Consider the following 18,206-nt stretch of genomic DNA (forward strand, 5'->3'; position numbering starts at 1 on the left):
ACACCTGAGTTTGAGAAGTGCTGCATTAGTGGGCCAGGTACGATTCTGGGTTTAGCTGAATCTCTCACTTCCCATGGGCTTCGGGACTCAGCCGCGCTCCCCACTTTCCAGACTGCTGGAGTTAACCACCTCCTTCTGCTTCCATTGCCATTCAGCCCTAGAGCTCCCAGCTGTCTCTTCCCAGGGAGAATTCCCAGCTTCTTTCCCGTGCAGGTGCTTGCCTTCCACAGCAGTTCTGTGGGTATCTCAGGGCCTGGCCACCTTCTGTTTCTTTTGCATCTTCCTGGAAAATGCAGGCAGCATCTCCATGTGTCATCTCCAGTCCAGCAGCATCAGCATCGCCAGGGAATTTGACTCTGGAATCAGAAACTGAGACGGGCCCAGCAGCTTGTGTGGAACACGGTTGTTCCTGGGGGTTCTGACACAGGCCTGAGGGTCTCTGGGAACCACGAGAGCCTTGTTCCAGTGCGGTCCTCAGGACCAGCTCAGCACCATCAGGGAGCTTGTGAGAAGTGCAGAATCTTGGGGAGCTAGAGAGGAACTATGCTGGCTTAGCTGAAAATAAATCACAGTTCAGAGGAACTACACTGGCTTAGGTGGAAATAAATGGATAAATCGGAAAGGTCAGGGCCTGAGTCTGGGGAAGCTCAGATTCTGGCCTGGATTAAGGCTCCCACAAGGGCAGGAAGGACGACAGACCCAAATTTCCCTCCATAGCAAAGGACACTCATTTGGTCTCAGCCTGCAGAGAGGGAAGAGGGGAAATAAGAGGTGACACCTGACACTTCTCTGGAACCTTCTCCAGCAGTTAGACTCAATTACTTAATGTCCACAATTTTTAAATTGATTTTTAAGGGAAAATCCCTTTAGCACAGCTCACAAGAGTCGGAAGTAACAGGGAAAAAATACAAATGTTACTCACTTGGCCCTCTGAACTATGCTTTTAATACTTGGGAGTCTTGTCCATTGGGCTATTTTTGAGAAATTATGATTGTCAGATCATGAAGTTTATTTTTAAATGAGAAATATGGCCCCAGACAAAAACAGTTCTAGAAATTTTTTGTTAAGGATTAACACTGAGGCTCATGTTTAAAGCAGTAATGTTTTTGAGACTGTGTATGTGATTTGTTTTAGTAGTTTTGTGAATTATGGGATTTCAAGGTGTTGATGCATTCTTTCCATTTTTAATACAAAAGTTTGATCCTCTAATCACTGCAGAATATTGGCACTTGCTAAGATACTAATAAATATTGTGCTTTCAACCACTGCCATTTCTTGTAATTACTTCCTGCTGTTGGTAAATTACATGTGCAGAAAACCTGCCAAGGAAAACCGAGAACATCACAGCACTAGTGTCTCACCCTGGCAAAGAAGGCAGACACGTGTGTAGAACAAACTGACAGATTGTGACAAAGGAAAGTGGCTTTTTGGACCTGAGGTGTTGAATTTCAATTCAAAGAGACTGACTGCCACTGGGGCTCACAGGTCCTGGGGATATTTAATAACCTGAGTGGCTCTGAGGGCATAAAGTAGGTGCTTTAAAGCTTGTTTTATTTTAGTCAAGAAAATCCTCTATTTCAAAATCCAGGGCAGAAACAAGCTCACAGAGTGCAAGGACTGTCTTCCTCTGTTGCCTTTATAATGGCCTTTGCCACTTGCCCAGCGCCAAGCACACTTAGGTGTTTGTGGAAAAAAATGAAAGGGCAGCAGAGATCAGCTGACCTGTGACTGGCAGTAGAGCTGAGGGTGGAATCAGGAGTGGGTACATGAAACATTGGCCATGACAGGTGGTCTGATGACCTCAAGTGCCGCTCTGCTCAGATACCCCCCCCCAATGGCCCTGCCAACACAGGGCACGCAGTAGTATTCACTGCCAACGCCACAGGAGATGCTCATCATAGCTCCTCTTTAATTGTAGCCAGATATTAAACATTTATAAATTTCTTATACAACAAAACAAGTACATGCAAAGTTACAAATATAGAAAATATAAAGTACATGCATATTTCAAAGACCTCTTTGGATCGTCATACAAAACTATTCAGTGCACATTGTAAGCCTAAGGGTCACGCAGAAGGGTTTCCCACATATTAAGTATTCAATACCTTACAAAAACAGGTAATGCATTACATACTTCAGATGTTAACTGTTTTAAATCAAAATTTCTAAGTTTGTCATATGCAATATATATATATATATGTATGTATGTTTTTACAGACTATCTGCACAGTGCAAGCCAATAACCTTGCAGAACATATATCTGCTAGGTAACAATATGGGACAATCCAGGAAATGATTTACCTTACTTAAATAACAGTAATAGAATTTCCTTTTACCACTCCAAATGGATCATATAACTGTCATCCCTACCCTAAGATTTTTTTTTTTGGACTGCCTCCCAATTCTTCGAGTCAAAAGCCAATTATGAAACTGGACTTGACATAATTCTATTTTTTGACAATTATGAGGCAGCAATGAAGGTAATGCAAGGCTTTCTTTTCTCTGTACATTTATTTTCTCCATTACACAATCCTCTATGACAGTGGAGTTTATACAGCTGCAGTTTCCTCTGTGTTAAAATTTCTAGGCTGCACCCAACCAGTGTCAAAATCATTCTGGTTTCCAGGTAAATGAACAAAGGAGATTTGCTCTCAGTGTGAAGATAGTTTAATTTTTTACTGCCTTAGTATCTATAGTAAAGAAATGCCACATACAGGTGCTTTAGCTATCCAGAATGGGAGCTGGACTCCAAGCATACTGCTCCCAAATGCTGGATATTTTTTTAGTCCTAGAAGCCTTTTGTATTATGTTAGTTGTTTATTCGCTGTGAAAATGTCCTCTGTCCAGAGGTCTGGGGTTACATAAATGTTTACTCTTGATGCAGTAGTTTCTGTGTTGCCCATAATGCAAAATGCAAAACATTGTCACAGTTCTCTGCAGACACAGGTTATATACTCTCCAGCTGGCTGTCTGGGCCCAGCAATAGCTCAGGATTTCTAGCTTTGTTTTCTGAATGAGTATCATGTGGCCCCCATCCTAATTTGGCAGAAATGCTGTTTAAACAGGGAAATGCAGTCAGGTTTTTTTTTTTTTTTAAATACAGATGAGCAAATGTCTCCAAACTGCTATGAAATCATTGCTAAGATGGGCATTAGTGTGCTGTGTGCTAGCTTGGGAAGGAGCTGGAGTATTTGGGCAAAGGTATTTAAAGACTGTTTTGAAAATTGTTCTAGCCCCAAACTGTTGGATTAGACAAAAACTAAGCCCAGATCAACCAATGACTACTTGCTGTTATTCTCTTACCATCCTGGCACTGGCCCAGGGCCCTAAAGGACTCAGTCTAATGGGGCTCGAATAAATAGCATGTACATTTCCCAGAGCCATCATGCCAAGGGTATTAGCCTGTGTGTGATGAAGAGAGAAGCAAGAATGAGACCTCCCCACTAAAGGGCTGCAGGGAGATGCCCCCAACCCCAACGGGGAGATGACGAAGACAGAGAACACAGGGAGGCTGTGCTCATCCCACGACGAGGAAAATGAGGAAGGAGATGAGGAGGATCACAGGCGGGGAGGAGAAGATGACGCTCGCCCCTCTCTGGTAGGAGGTAGCCTGGTACTCCTTCTGGTACTGGGTGATGCACATCTGCTCCACCACGCGCTCCATCATCTTGATGTCAGTCTCAGTGAAGTTCTCCCCCTTGGTGGTGGTGGTGACCGTGTGCTGCTTGACCGTGATGTTGACGCAGTCATGTACAAAGTTGTTCTGGTTGTTGTACTGATCCACCGGCCTGTAGTACACTTGGTTGGGGTAACGGTACATGTTTTCTCGATAGTAACGGTCCTCGTAGTCATTGCCAAAATGAATGAGGGGCCTGCTCATAGCGCTCCCCAGCATGTAGCCACCCAGGCCCCCGACCACCGCCCCCGCCGCGGCAGCTCCTGCCACATGCTTCATGTTGGTTTTTGGCTTACTGGGTTTGCCCCACTGACTGTGGGTGCCACCACCATGGGGTTGCCCCCAGCCGCCACCATGAGGCTGCCCCCAGCTGCCACCATGGGGTTGCCCCCAGCCGCCACCATGGGGCTGTCCCCAGCCGCCACCATGGGGCTGCCCCCAGCCACCACCGCCCTGGGGTGGGTAGCGGTTGCCTCCAGGACTGCCCTGCCCTGGGTATCGGCTCCCCCCAGTGCTCCATCCTCCTCCGGGCTTCGGTCGCTTCTTGCAGAGGCCCACGTCACTCCATGCGGCCACGAAGAGAACCAGGATCCAGCCGCCTATGTGGCTTTTCACCATGATGACTTATCTGCAAAATGAAGAGGGGGTCAGCATTCTGTTTCCGTCGAAGCCACTTAGCATTTGCTCTAGAGGGAGTGATGCACAACAATAGCCCCAGTGGCTCCTCCCACGCCCCGCACTCAGTCTTCCTTTGCAGTATTTATGGCAAAAGTAGTTTTAAGTAAAGGGTTAACACAACTCTTTCTCTTTCTCTAAGGACAAATTTGACCTTAAGAGAATTTCTGGCTGTTTCCTGGAAACTTGGTAAGGGTGGAATGCCAAGCAATGTTGCTTATGGTAAAAATAGCTTCTGATTGATAAATTGAATCTGGACTGGGAGAAACTATAAACACACGGTGGGTTTGTCACAGCTTTGAGTTTCTTGAGAGCAATGGTTACTGCAATCCAGCACATCCTTTTGGGGACCCTGGAAGCTGTCTCCATTGGGCTGTTCTAAGGGACATCAGCTCCTGTGGGGCCTGGGGCTTCCAAGGGGAACCCTTTATCCACCAATATGGATCTCATTCCCTTGCACCTCAGCAGTCCCCTGTTGGGGCAAGGGTGTAGACAAGTCCCTGGCTGCTGTGTAGACTGCCACAGGGACCCTAGTGCGGCCCTTCTGAGACCCCGGTGTGGCCCCATGGAAGTCTTGTGAGTCTAATGTCTACTTAGGAAGACCCTCAGGTGGGCACTGCAGTAATTAAATAACTGTAAGTAGCTAGTTCATGTTTTCTTTCCTTGGTGGGAAGGTAAGCAGGGAATGGGCCTCTTGTATGCTATCTCTTCAGGGCCTGGGGCAGTGCCTGGCACAGAGCAGATACACAACAGATGTTTGTTAGGTTAAGGAATTAATATCCCTTGAGCATACAATCGCCAACAGGAATTTCCTCAAAGCACTTCTCAACAGAATATTTTTTGGAAACAAGAAACATGCAGGATTTTGCAAGCCCACATGTAAATGCATTTTTCTCTCTGTAGACAGACAAATGAGGCTGCTTAAAGTGGACTGTGATGGCTGTACTAAGAAGATTTGCAGTCACTCCCTCACCGAATGAGTTTCAGTTCAGCATTTAATTGTTTCTGAGTGACTTATTTTCTCCAAATTTTTGGTACAAAAGAAACATGTCTTATATCAAAGGGCTAGCACACGTTAGGAATAAACAAACAACCCAAGTATCCTGGATGATAATTTATGACCCTTTGTACATTCATCAAATAAAAAGTAAAAATATCTCCTTTCAGATTAAAGATCTCATTTACCCTGGATGTTCAGTTCCAAGGGCAGAGATCAAAGACGAACAGTAGAGTGATTACTAAACAGTTTCTATGGTACCCCACGTCAAACCATATGCTGTAAAATGTTATTATTGCCGTAAAACCAAAACTGGCATACGCTGTAATGCTGCTGTCAATTTTATCCCCAGCACTGAGGTTATCTTCAAACAAAAGCAGCGTAAAGTATGAGAAAATTATTTTTAATATCCCTCAGAACTAAAAACTAAATTGGATAATTTTCAGAGGAAGAGGATGAAAGAAATAATGAATTAACATCCTGTTTACATTTCCACTAACAGAGAACCTATTTATGCTGGACATAAGTACATAGAAATATATTTGAAAGTTACAAGCCAAGGTAAACTACTCAGGTCACCTTACGATTTTTGGAGGCTGTTTCAGACAGGGGTCAGAGGGAAGTTGGCTCTTGGCCTCCACGCTGCTAATGCTTCTGCTCAAACACCTCAGGAACTGAACTAGGGAATTACCCGAGGAGTCAGTAACTCCCAGTCTAAAGGGGATTTATGTCAACAACTATTTCATTCACTCCAGTGAGCCAGACCTAGCCAACACCCTTGGGTTATTCTTGAATTGTCTTTCTCACAGCACACATGGAATCTATCAGCAGACCTCATCAGCTCTATCTTGAAAATAAATCCTAAATCCCAAACCCCTCACATTTCCAATGCAACATCCTGGTTGAAGCTTTCTATTGCTTTTTGCTAATCTTTCAACAGCCTCTGACCAGCCTCCCTGCTTTCCCCCTGGCCCTTGTTGTATGTTCTCTACTCTGTGGCTGGAGCCTTTTAATATGCAGGTCACACCATGACACTTCCCCTTTCCCCAAGTGGCACTGCTTCGTGCTCTGGATAAATCCGGACCTTGCCAGCTAGGCCTCACATGGTCTGCCTCTCGCCAGCCTTCGCCCTGCACTTTCCCACCTCAGGGCCTTTGCATCTGCTGCTCCCAGGGCCTAGAAGGCTCTTCCTCCAGCTACTCAGATGGACTAAGCCTGCCCTAATGTCCATGCTACTCTACTTACATCAGCAGGCGTCATCCCCTCGCCCTGCTTCCTTCTGCACAGAGCAACGCCTACTTGACAGCTGTTATTTATTGCTTGCTTATTGCTCATCTTCTCCATAGTATGTAAGCTCCTCCAGGGTAGGAGTTTTGCTTGGTTTACAGTAGCATCTCTAGTGCCTGGACAGGTGCCTGACTCATAAACATGCAAAATAAATGTTGACTGGGTAGCTGAGTGTGAAAACATCTGTAATAAAGGGTAACAAATAACCAAACTACATATGAAATAGTTACAACAGATCACTAATGGGGACCATCTTTACAAATTTTCAAACCATTCTTTTCTGCAAAGGCCAGCTGTCTAACATCTCAACTCAGTTACCTAAACATTGATCTCATGTGCCATCAACCACGGCAGACTCTGGATGGATGGAGATGTTATGTGAAATGGTGGAGGCAGGAGGAAGAGGAGGTTGCAAGCAGAGTAACACGGAAGCTGGGTTTGAGCATGCCTCGCTCAAGGCTGTGAGAGTTACGGCTCCACAGGTTCATGAAGACATTGAGCAGGAGATGACACCGTATGATAAGGGAGACACAGAGGGGGACTATGCCCTCGGGAAGCCAGGCACAGGAAGTGGATGGGGCCACAGCACTCAGTGGAGAGAGGCAGTGAGAGAACAATGGCAGGTGTGGGGACCACATCAGGTGTCACAGAAGTGGAGCATCAACACACACTAGAGAGAGAGATCAGCAGGGGTCAGGCACCAAAGAGTCCCATAAGAAGGTGAGCAGAGTCCTGATGTGCCTGGGGCAGTTTACACCTGTTGCTCCTGGTGCTGAGATTAACTGTGCCCCTTTCATTCTCAGGAATGCCCCAGTTGGGATGCTAGGTTACATGGGCAACCTAATGATAAGGCTGGACTTGATCCTGTAGGCGCTGGGGAGCCACTGAAGACTTTTAGGTTCTTTCTAAGAAAGGACATGACAGAGAAGGATTTGGGGACTGCGTGTGGGCATGAAAGGATGCAGGGCAACTAGCTACAAGGCTACTGCAGTGATCGAGGTAGCAGATGGCAGCCTTGCCAGGGGACAGCCAGGAGATGATGGTTTGACTTAGAAGGTAGCTTCTGTAGGGCTTGGTGTTTGATGTGGAAGGTGAGAGACTTATGAGTCAAGGTGGTGCCCAGGTTTCTGGATGGGCAACTGTGTGGATAGAACACGGAGGGCAGGGCAGGTCTGGAGGGAGATAAATAAGGGGTTTGGCTTTGACCAGGTACATGTGGAACAAGAGATACCTGCAGGCAGTTAGCCTGGTGAGTCTGGAGTGACTCAGCCTTGATGAGCTGGGCAAGAGGACTTCGGGGACATGGACGTATGCTGCCAATCGGTACCTTACTGAAGCCAAATACTGGATAAAGTTGGATAACCACAGAGTATAGGAAGACAAGATCATTGTAAAATCAGTTGAGAACAGCAAAAGCAACATTTATCATGAAAAGCATTAAAAATAACAACTACAGTTTGAAGTAGGGATCATTTCTAAAGGCAGGAGGGACTCAAAACTCACATGAGCCCTTAGATGATAATTTCTGTTTGTGATAAAATTAGGAAGATCTTGTATTAATTATTTCATGCAAACCTTTCACTCTATAAATTAGTCTACCAAGATTCAGAATCAAGTGGCATATCCATGATTACAATGTTAGTGACATAGCTGGGAATGAAGACTGGGTTTTGAATCCCTGGCTGCACTATGATTATTCATATAAGATGCCCTGTGAATGGTCAGCTTGTGGCCCAATCCTCTAGCACATTTCAAGACTTTAAGTGTTTTATAAATGTCAATACCTATATATTACCAAGAAAAATACTCTTTGCAGACTAGCAATAGGAGGGAACCCCCCTAACTTGATAAAGGTTAGTTAACACAAACAAACATACTTAAAGGGTAGCCTTTGAATGCATTTCCTTTAAGATCAGAAACGTGAGAAGGAGGTCTATCATCATGGGACTGGAGGTCCTGTCTGATGCCATATGTAAAGACAAAGGACTGCAAGGAAAGCGCTTCAGCTGTCATTATTTACAATCGATGTGATTATGTAAATAGAAAATTCAGCAGATATGACAGAGGTAACAGGAGACCCAGTATTAGAGTTGAGCAAGGTTATGGGATACGAGATCAGCATACAAGTCAACAGCGTTTCTCTACGCCAGCAATAATTTACAGGAAAAAAAATTTAAGAAATAAGATGCTTACAATAGCAACCAAAACTGAATTATCTAGGAATTGACTTAAGAAAAAAATAAGGCGGAATAAAATTTTTTTTAACCCCAACAAAGAGCAGAGAAAATGATCTGTAAAAATGGAAGGTATTGAAGGGCCCCCACCAGTAAGATGGCGAACTTCCGGCTTCTCTTCCGGGTCCTCAGTTCCCGACGGCGCCACCTGAAGCCCAATCACCCCTCGCCCCCCTCCCAATCCCAGCACCTAGCCAATAGCCACCAGCCCCGTAGAAGTGACACCACAATCACCCCATGCCCCTTCCTATATAACCCAGCACCTTTCCCCAATAAAGCGGAATTCTCCGGTGAATTGCTGCTGTGTGTCGCTCCTTTACTTTCAGGTATTCCAGGGACTTGATGGGGAAACTTAGTATTATGATGATGTCAGTTACCCCCAAAGGAACCTATAATTTCAAAATACCAGTCAAAGGTCCAATTGGATTTTTAAAGGAGTTCAATAAACTCACCAGGGGAAGGAAATGTCCATGGATAGCAAATTTAACCTTAAAAAGGAAGAACAAAGGGGAGGGAATCTGCTGTATCAGACATTAAATTCTACTGCAAAGCCACAGTAATAAAGATCATGTGGTAAAAGTCTTGGAACAGATCAACACAGCAAAGAAAGCAGAACAGCAAGTTCAGAGAGAAACCTATATGTACATGTTAGCAGGAACTTGGTACATGATAAAGCAGGTGTCACGCATCAGTGGAGAAAGGAAAGCTTGTTTAGTTGATGCTTCTGGAAACTGGAGAAAAATATAACTGAATCCCTAATACCACACGCAGAAGCAGATGCTAGATGGATTAAAGACTTACCTGTAAAAGTTAAGAATATGAAGTTGAAGAAGTAAATACAGGGGAATGTCTTTGTGACCTGAAGGAAGGGATGGGGAAAGGACTTTTTAAACAAAAAGCACAAATTGTGAGGCAAATAATTGGAGGATTTTATTACATAAAAATTAAGGATTATTGTTCACAATGGAAAAAGTTAATAGAATCCACAATGGTAAAAAATATTTGTAGTATTTAATGACCAAGAGGATTCATTTTCAGAACCAACAAGGAATTCTTGCAAAGCAGTGAGGAAGAGTAATGCCAATGGAAAAATGGTTGAAGATACAAAGTGATAATTTTCGGAAGAGGAAAAGCCAAAAAAGGCATGAAAAAATATTCAAAATAATTAAGAATCAGATAAAATGAGACAAAAAAAATGCTATATCACTAACGGTTATCAGACTAGCCAAAAAAAAGTTGGATAATGCCAAGAGGGCAGGGATGTGGGAATAAAGGAGCCCATGTAACTATCAAAGGAGTGTGGGTGGTGTGACTGAACAGAACTAAAGAAAATAAAGGATTATTCAACTCAAGAAAGGAACAGAAAGAGAACATTTCAAAATAATGCATCATAGTTACAAAGACATAACAGAAATGAAAGAACTTAATTAATAAAAGCCAGAAAAATGTGTTATTTCCAAAGAAGATGTAGCTACCTGACAACATAACACAGGCACACCTGGGGTCCCATGGGTTTGGCTCCAGACCATTGCAACGAAGTGAATACAGTGATAAGGCGAGTCAAATGACCTTGCATGCAGGGGGACCATCAGGTGAGAAATTGGGGATCAACAGAGGTGAGGCTTAGAACCTCACCCCCCCTGTTCTGAGAGAAATCTTCTGCATACGTGGATGTTTTATTGCCCTTGTCTAGCTTGGATTAACACATAGTCTACAGGCACACACCTGATCATCTACATTTGCTCTCTTACAACACTAAACTATGTTTTCTACCTTTATCTTGTATCTACCTACCACTTCAGCATTTTATTAAAAATAATAATAATAAAGAGAGAAATGTGGTATCCACATATAAATCAAGGATAAAAATCAAATGAGTATTCATATTTGAATTGTTTATAGTTCATAATGCATGAGCAAAACCGAAAGTTTCTGTGATGACTGCCCTTGTACTGTTCACCATGTAACTTATTCACTATGTAAGAATTTTTTCTCCATGTAAGAACTTGTTCGTTATGCTTCAGAAGATTGGAGACTGATGAAAATTAGGCTTGGGGTGGATTAATGATTGTGCATTGAGCATTGACTCCCCTATACAGAATTTTATTGTTGTTAACAACCATTTGATCAATAAATATGAGAGATGCCCTCACAAAAAAAAAAAAAAAGTACACACTTCCAATTGTAAAATAAATAAGTAACCGGGATGTAATGTATAGCATAAGGAATATAGTCAAAATATTGTAACAACTTGGTATGGTGATAGCTGGTACCTAGGATTATCATGTATATAAATGTTGAATCACTGTGTTGTACACCTGAAACTAATGTAATACTGTGTGTCAACTACCCTTCAATAAAAAATAATTATCTACAAAAAAAAAAAAAATGAACCTTGCAGTTTCCCAGTGCACATAAAAGTTGTGTTCACCTTATACTTATGTCGTGTACTAAGCGAACAATGCATCATGTCTGGAAAATGGTACCCGCCTTAATTAAAAAATACTTTATCGCTAAAAAATGTGAACTATCATCTGCGCTTTCAGGGAGTTGTCATCGCTGATCACAGATCACCACAACAAATATAAATTATTATTTATAATTTAAATTTATAATTTATAATTAATGTATTTTATTTATAATTTATTATGAAAAGTTTGAAATATTGTAGAATTACCAAAATGTGACATAGAGACACAAAGGGAGCCAATGTTGTTGGGAAAATGGTGCCAACAGACTTGCTTGAAACAGGGTTGCTATAAGCCTTCAATATGTGAAAAATGCAGTATCTTCAAAGTGCAATAAGATAAGCCTATATACACACACATATACCACTAGAAAACACAACAGTTTCACATAGGGAATGAGAAAGGCAAAACAGCCTTAGAAAGGAACAGTTTTAAAAGGGTAATATCTTACTATATACAACTTTGTTTTATGAATTAAAAATGTGTGTGAGATGGACAGCCTGTCTATTAAAAAATAAATTACAAATATCAACTTTAGAATTAATTCAACTAATATTTATTTATAAAATAACTAGTATGTGGCAGTTCTTAAAGAAATAGTAAACTTGGATTGAGAAATAACCAAGAAGAAATAGAGGAAAAAAGTTGTCAAAATGACATATCTTAATGTAATGTTTATAGTAACTAATTGATCAGTTCAAGAAATATCTATTAAGTGTCTCCCAAGGCCCTAGCGCTGTGCTAGGGGCTGAGGACACCACGGTGAGGCATTTTGCTGGCTGTGTTCAGGGACCAACATGGAGGGTAAGTGTCTGGAGCCTAATATGACAAGTGGGTGAGGGCTGGATCACCAGGGCCTCATGGCCACAGAGAAGGTTTCCTTTCCAGTTTATTTCAAAAGCAGTGGAAGCCGTTGAAGGGCCCGTGGAGAATAACCTGACAAGATTCTTTTGCACAAAGCTTACTCTGACTGATTATAAAGAAGAAAATTTAAGGGGTCAAGAGAGGAACAAAATGGTGAGACCAGTTAGAAAAGAGCTGGAGAAAGATGGCCTTGTGGCCTGGGATGGTGATGATGCAGCTGAGGGGCTGGGAAGAAGAAATGAGATGTATTTTGCAGAGTGAACCAATTGAGACATGCTGATGGAGTGGGTGGAGGAGTGAGGGTTGACCAGATTGGTGGCTTTCTTAACTAAGCAGATGGTAGCCACACTGAAGTAGGGGAAGCTGGTGGAAGGCCTTGCTTGGGAGAGAGTACCAAGAATTTTGCTTTGAACACATTAACTTTACTACATCTATGAGATGCTCAAGGGGGAGTATCAATTTAGGCTATTATTTTAAGAAGCTAGAACTCAGCAGAGATAAACTTTTGGGCCCCTTGGCCGGAGAAGAGGTTGTTGATAGCCAAGGGGAGAAAGCGTCGAGTCAATCTAGTATTTTGAGGGCAGGGTCTCTCAGCCACCCAGCCTCCAGCCACAGGGGTGCCAAAGTCCAAAAGAAAATTCCGACAGACTGATCTTAACTGTTGAGAAAAGAAGAATACCTTGTATTCCTAAAGTAAAGGCTATTTTAGGAATACAAGGATGGCTTACAATCAGAAAATCTATTCATCGGTTAAGGAGGAAATAAAACCGTAAGATTCTCTGCAAGTGTTGAAAAGTTTTCAATTAAAAGCAACACCCATTCCTGATTTTTTAAGTTTAATCTGTTAAAAAAGTTTCTGTAGAACTAAAAGGCAGTCCCTTTCCATCAGCAAGAATTACTACTGCAAACACCCAGTCCACACCCTATTTCAACTGAGAAAGGAAAGGCATTCCTATTAATGTAGTGAACAAGACAAGAAGGCAAGCGATCGCTGGTATTTCAGGTTACTCCACATGTTCTAGCGGGGGATGATTTTCCTATCTAGAAAATCAAACAAAATGTCTTAGAATAAATGAGTGAGTGCATTATGTTGGCAAGTTTTGAAATCAATACACAAAAAAGCCCAGTGAGCCCCCAAATTAATTGTGATTACTTAGAAGATAAGCATGGAAAAAACAATACACTCACAGTGGCAATAAAAAAACCCAAACTATCTAGGATTTAACCTAAAAATAAATAAGACTTATATGAAAAAAGCTATAAAATTTTACTCACAGACACAAAGGAAGACCGGTAAAAAAGAGAAAGACAGTTTTTGGTTGGGGAAACTAATATTGAAATACTGAATTATGCAAGTTCGCCTCCATATAATCCATAAAGACAATACAATTTCAGCCAGAATTCAAAGGGGATTTTCAGAGCATGATGAAATGATACTCAAAATTAAGAAGACTGAAGAAATTGTTGAAAGGGGAGAAAATCCAGAGCACACCTGGCCTGCCATGTATTAGAATGCACTGTAAAGCCACAGTGCATAGGATCACATACTGGCGCTTACGCAGGATGGCAGAGCAATGGAACTAGAGAGAAGGTACAAAAAATATCCATAGATTACCCCACTCAACCTATTTCCATACATACACAGGGACTGAGAGTCTGATGTGACAGGAACTTACCCAGTGGTCATGTGTCAGGGGCCAAACTTCTGATTGACACTTAGAACAATGTGCTACAACTTGAAACTTAATTGGCACCAAATAGCTCCCCCACTACCCCAGGGAAATTTTCTGTTTTTCCTGAGCTAAGTGGAACTCACTTGTCATATTTTAATCTGTTGTAGGTCACTGCCCCTCAAAGAAGCTGATGTGAGTGATACCCAATTTTGCCAAATATCTTGGATTGGGGGGCTTTCACTGGTACCCTGAAGCTCAGCCCTGGGCTCAATAGGGCAAAGGACCTCTAACCTGGTCCATCAGCAGAATTACTTGAAGGGCTTTTTATAAAGCAGTATTGCTGGAGCCTATCCCAGGCCAATAGTCTGAGGATGTCTGAGCGATGGGATCTGGAAACCTACAAAAGCTTCCCAGGGAACTGCACTCCAAGCCAGGCTTCAGAGCAAGGTCCTTGAGAGCGTACCACTTAACATTTATAATGCGTACACATAAAAGCGTACACTTCCCTTGACATGATCACACAATATTGTAACAGTAATAAGTAGAATGGACTGGGGTAAAGGAATTAACAAATTGAGAAAAAATCCTTGCAATTGTAAGAGCTGCTACGTACACTGTTCACCTGGGATTATTTTATAATGCTGCAGCCAACACAGGCATGTTTTGAATGTTTAATACATAGCAGTTCAAAGTTGATATAGTTACCTTGGAAGAGGAAATACGATCTGAAAAGGGAGAATGGAACAGGTAAATTAAAACTACAGCTTAGACCTTTCACCTCAAAAAACCTTCTGTCAGGTGGCTGATACCACCTTCAGTGTCAATTTGGTGCAGGAATGTTTGTTCTGTTATTGTTGTCTTATTGTATTATTTTTTAAATGGTTGCTTCCTCACATAATTCAGCCAGATTCTAGAGAAAGCTGTGACCCTTTCCCGGCAAAATCAAGCAGCTTTAACAAGAAAGGATGATGCAATAGGTGTGAGTTACATGTATAAACCCAAGTGGCCTCTAGAGTAGGCCCTTGCGATCCATCTTTCCAGACTTGTACTTTCTCTAAGGAGCTGGGGACTTTCAACTGTCACAAGACCAAAGAGATTCCCCAGGGTACGTACGTACATTTGTGGCTCAGCTAAACCAGACGTGTGCCTCCCGGAAGACAGAATGCCTTGGCTTGGCTCAAACTGTTGAGTTTTCAAATATATCCAGGAGTCCTTAAAAACAACAAAGAAAAACCTAGAATTGATGAGTAAATCTAAGAACTGATTCCTTAAAAGAAAAACCTTATAAATGATTAAATCACAAATAAATCCATTCAAGAAAGAAATAAGACAGTAATGGAAAACAAAACAAAATGAAACAAAAACGAGGTCAGCTAAAGAGGCAGGAGCTAACGAACACTGAGCTCTGGCTCTTTCACAGCCAGACAACTGTGGGTGGATTTCGTTTTTAAAACTTGAGTCCTGTGAACTATTTAAAAAATGGCATTACATAGTAAAGCAATATACCAACAAGAAAATTAAAACCACCTATCATTTCTATTAAAACATTAATTTTCTGGTGGTCCTTTCAGATTTTTCACATATGCATTCATGTTTGAGTAAGTAGTTTACTAAACTGTTTGGACTTGTCAGTTTTTTCCCCATCTATGACAGGCTCCAAAATCATGACTTTTGAGGGTTACATAACGTTCCCTTCAGTTAATTCGTCACGATTGTCTTAGCTACTGCTCTGCTGTTGTACCTTTAGACTGTTTCCCAGTTGGTTCTAATTTTAGATCATTCTGCTGGGAAAATATGCCTGCATATGGCTTTTTGTTTGTTTATTTCTTCCATTGCAGGTAAATTCCCAGGAGTGGGGTTTCTGGGTCATGGCTTTTAGCTTCTTAATGAATCACCAGATGGCTTTACAAAAAGTTTGTACTGATTCACAATGTCCCCAGTGGGGAGTGTGACTAGGAAAAGAATAAAGGTATACATACCAAGGGTTAAAGCTAATCTTGGCAACAAGAGGTAGGCATCATTTCCTCTACCTCATGAACAGGACCAAAGGAAGATTAGGAAACTAGGTCGCCTGCCCAAAGGCACCAAGTTAGTTGCAGAGTCCCTCCTCCTGGGATAACTGAATTTGCAAAATTCAGGACAACTTTCTAGTAGGGATTGTTGTTACTCATTGCTGTTGTTTTTGTTCATGCGATAGATATAAAATGATAATCCAGACTTGCTTTGATTTCATTCTACAAATGATTCATCCTTTTGCCATTTATCTATTATAACCTTCATGTTTTCCATTTGTAAATATGAAAAACTTGTGTCAGATACAAATAATACACAAATCACATCCCAGCTGTCTGCTTTCTTTCCCTTTCCCGTAAGCTCTTTTTCAGTGTAAGAGTTCAATTCAGTGTTTGTGTAGATGAAACTGTTCCTTTTCACTGGTGATTCTCCTTTCTTCTTCAAATCAGAGAGTTATTAAATTTTCCAGAGATCTGACATTTTCATTCAATTTTCTGTTCCTGTCTATCCTGGTAATTTGACTTGTAAAAAAATTTTAGTCCTATTCTATCTGGAGTTTTCTACAGGGAAAAGGGAAACATCTCAAACGTTCAGCATGTGGGGAGCTGCTTATTAAAACGTGATGCTTTAAGTACAAACAAAGCAGCCATGAAGCTAACCAAGACGAGGGCGGTGAAATTGCACGGTGGTGTGTGTGAATCTGGAGATGTGTGGCTTTGAGACGGTGAGGGTGAATGTGATGGTGGTGGGCTTCTGATTAAAAAAACTTGTTACAGCCACTACAAAGAGAAAAGGGGAAAAACGCAAAGGACGGTAAAAATTGATTTCTCCCGATTGTTTAATAATCAGACGTGAAGGCGCCTCCTGCACGGACGGAGGCCAGTTCTCCGAGGGGTGTCCCGGGTTCCCCGCCCTCAGAGCCCCCCGAAGGCTCAGGCTTTCCACCCACAGAGGCAGGTAAGTAATGGCGTGCGAAGCCTGCAGAGCTGCAGCACCCGGGGCGAGGGGGAAACCATCTGTCCCAACCCGCCCGGCGGTCCGGGGCAGAGAGAGCGCCGAGCAGGGCCGCCCAAGACCCCGCCCCGCCCAGGCAGCCCGCGTGGGGACCCTTCCCGGGCGGTTCCCGAGCCCCGCCAGCTGCGGCCTCCCCAGGGAAGGTCCTAGGCGCGAGGGTGGCGGGCGGGCCGCCTCTCGGGAGGGGCGCGGGGGCCCCCTGGGATTGCTCCCGGACGATGCCCCGGCCGAGGCGGGCGCCCGTGGCACCAAGCCCCACTCCGCAGACTCTCTGGGCTTCGGGGGCAGCCAGACCCGGCGAGGGGTGGGGGACGCCCAGCGGACGGGGAGCCGGGAGCCCCGCGGCCCCCGTGCGCTTCTCCCCGGGGCCCGTTAGCGGCCTTCCCTGGCCTCCCCAGCCGCGTCAGCGCGGGCTGATCGCCCCCACTTCCCCGCACCTTCGGCCCCCCCTGGCCGCGCGGCCCGCCCATCCAGCTCCCGCCGCGGACACGCCCGGTGGGGCGCGATTAAACCGTCAGATCACCAACATCCCTCCCGAGGGGCTCGGCCAGCCGCAGTCCGAATGAGAAGGGCTTTCCCAACCGCCAGAGCAAAACCAGGCGGCGTCATCCGAAAACCACCGGCGCCGGGGCACGCCGGACGCGCACACAACCCCGGAAGCCCCTTGCCCCTCTTCACTGTCAAGGTCGGCTTCTTGACCGGGCCGGGCCTCGGCCCCCGGGCCCGGTCCTTATTCTCGGGCTCGCGGCGCCCCCGCCGCACCCCAGTTCTCAGGACTCCGCCCGCACCCCCGCTGTTGGTTTTAAGCCGGCAAAGCTGTTTACCTGCCTCCGTAGAAAAAGCAGCAGCTCCCCGCGCCACGGCTGTCAGCGACTGGCGCACAGGGCCGGCGACGCGCAGGCAGGGAGGTGGTGCCGGGGGTAGGGAAGGGAGGCGGCGGCGCTCGCGGGCGGAGGTCGGCGCGGGGACCAATTACCACGCGGCCTCGCGCACACGCGGGCGCACCCTCGGCGGGTCGCTGGGGTTTCGTGAAAAGGTGCGGCCCTACCAGGAGCCGCCAGGAATCTGAGTCACCGGGAACATCGAGTTGGGATTCGCTTAAACACTTGCATCAGCTGATACCACCTCCTGAGGTCATCACTCCCTGACGTTGCTCCTGGACTATATGTATTCTTCAAAGGGAAATTCTGCCCCAAGCAACTACTCCCCTGTTACATAACGAGAAAATGGACCGTTTAGGGAATGAGAAAGCAATTTCTGGATCTTCGATAACTAGAAATGTCTAAAGAGGAGAAGAAAATTTGC

The 18,206-nt window shown here is 44.1% G+C and overlaps 1 protein-coding gene across 1 annotated transcript; it reads right to left on the reverse strand.

The window, feature by feature from the left end:
* Positions 1–1,887: 1,887 nt before the first annotated feature.
* PRNP (prion protein) lies at positions 1,888–17,970 on the reverse strand. Its single transcript, XM_036885096.2, has 3 exons — positions 17,726–17,970; positions 14,992–15,086; positions 1,888–4,304 (listed from the first exon to the last, which is right to left on the reverse strand). The coding sequence occupies exon 3, from the start codon at positions 4,292–4,294 to the stop codon at positions 3,518–3,520; it is 777 nt and encodes a 258-aa protein (XP_036740991.2). The 5' UTR covers positions 4,295–4,304; positions 14,992–15,086; positions 17,726–17,970; the 3' UTR covers positions 1,888–3,517.
* Positions 17,971–18,206: the final 236 nt, after the last annotated feature.

Source organism: Manis pentadactyla, chromosome 5 (genome assembly GCF_030020395.1).
Source record: "Manis pentadactyla isolate mManPen7 chromosome 5, mManPen7.hap1, whole genome shotgun sequence".
Lineage (NCBI taxonomy): Eukaryota > Metazoa > Chordata > Mammalia > Pholidota > Manidae > Manis > Manis pentadactyla.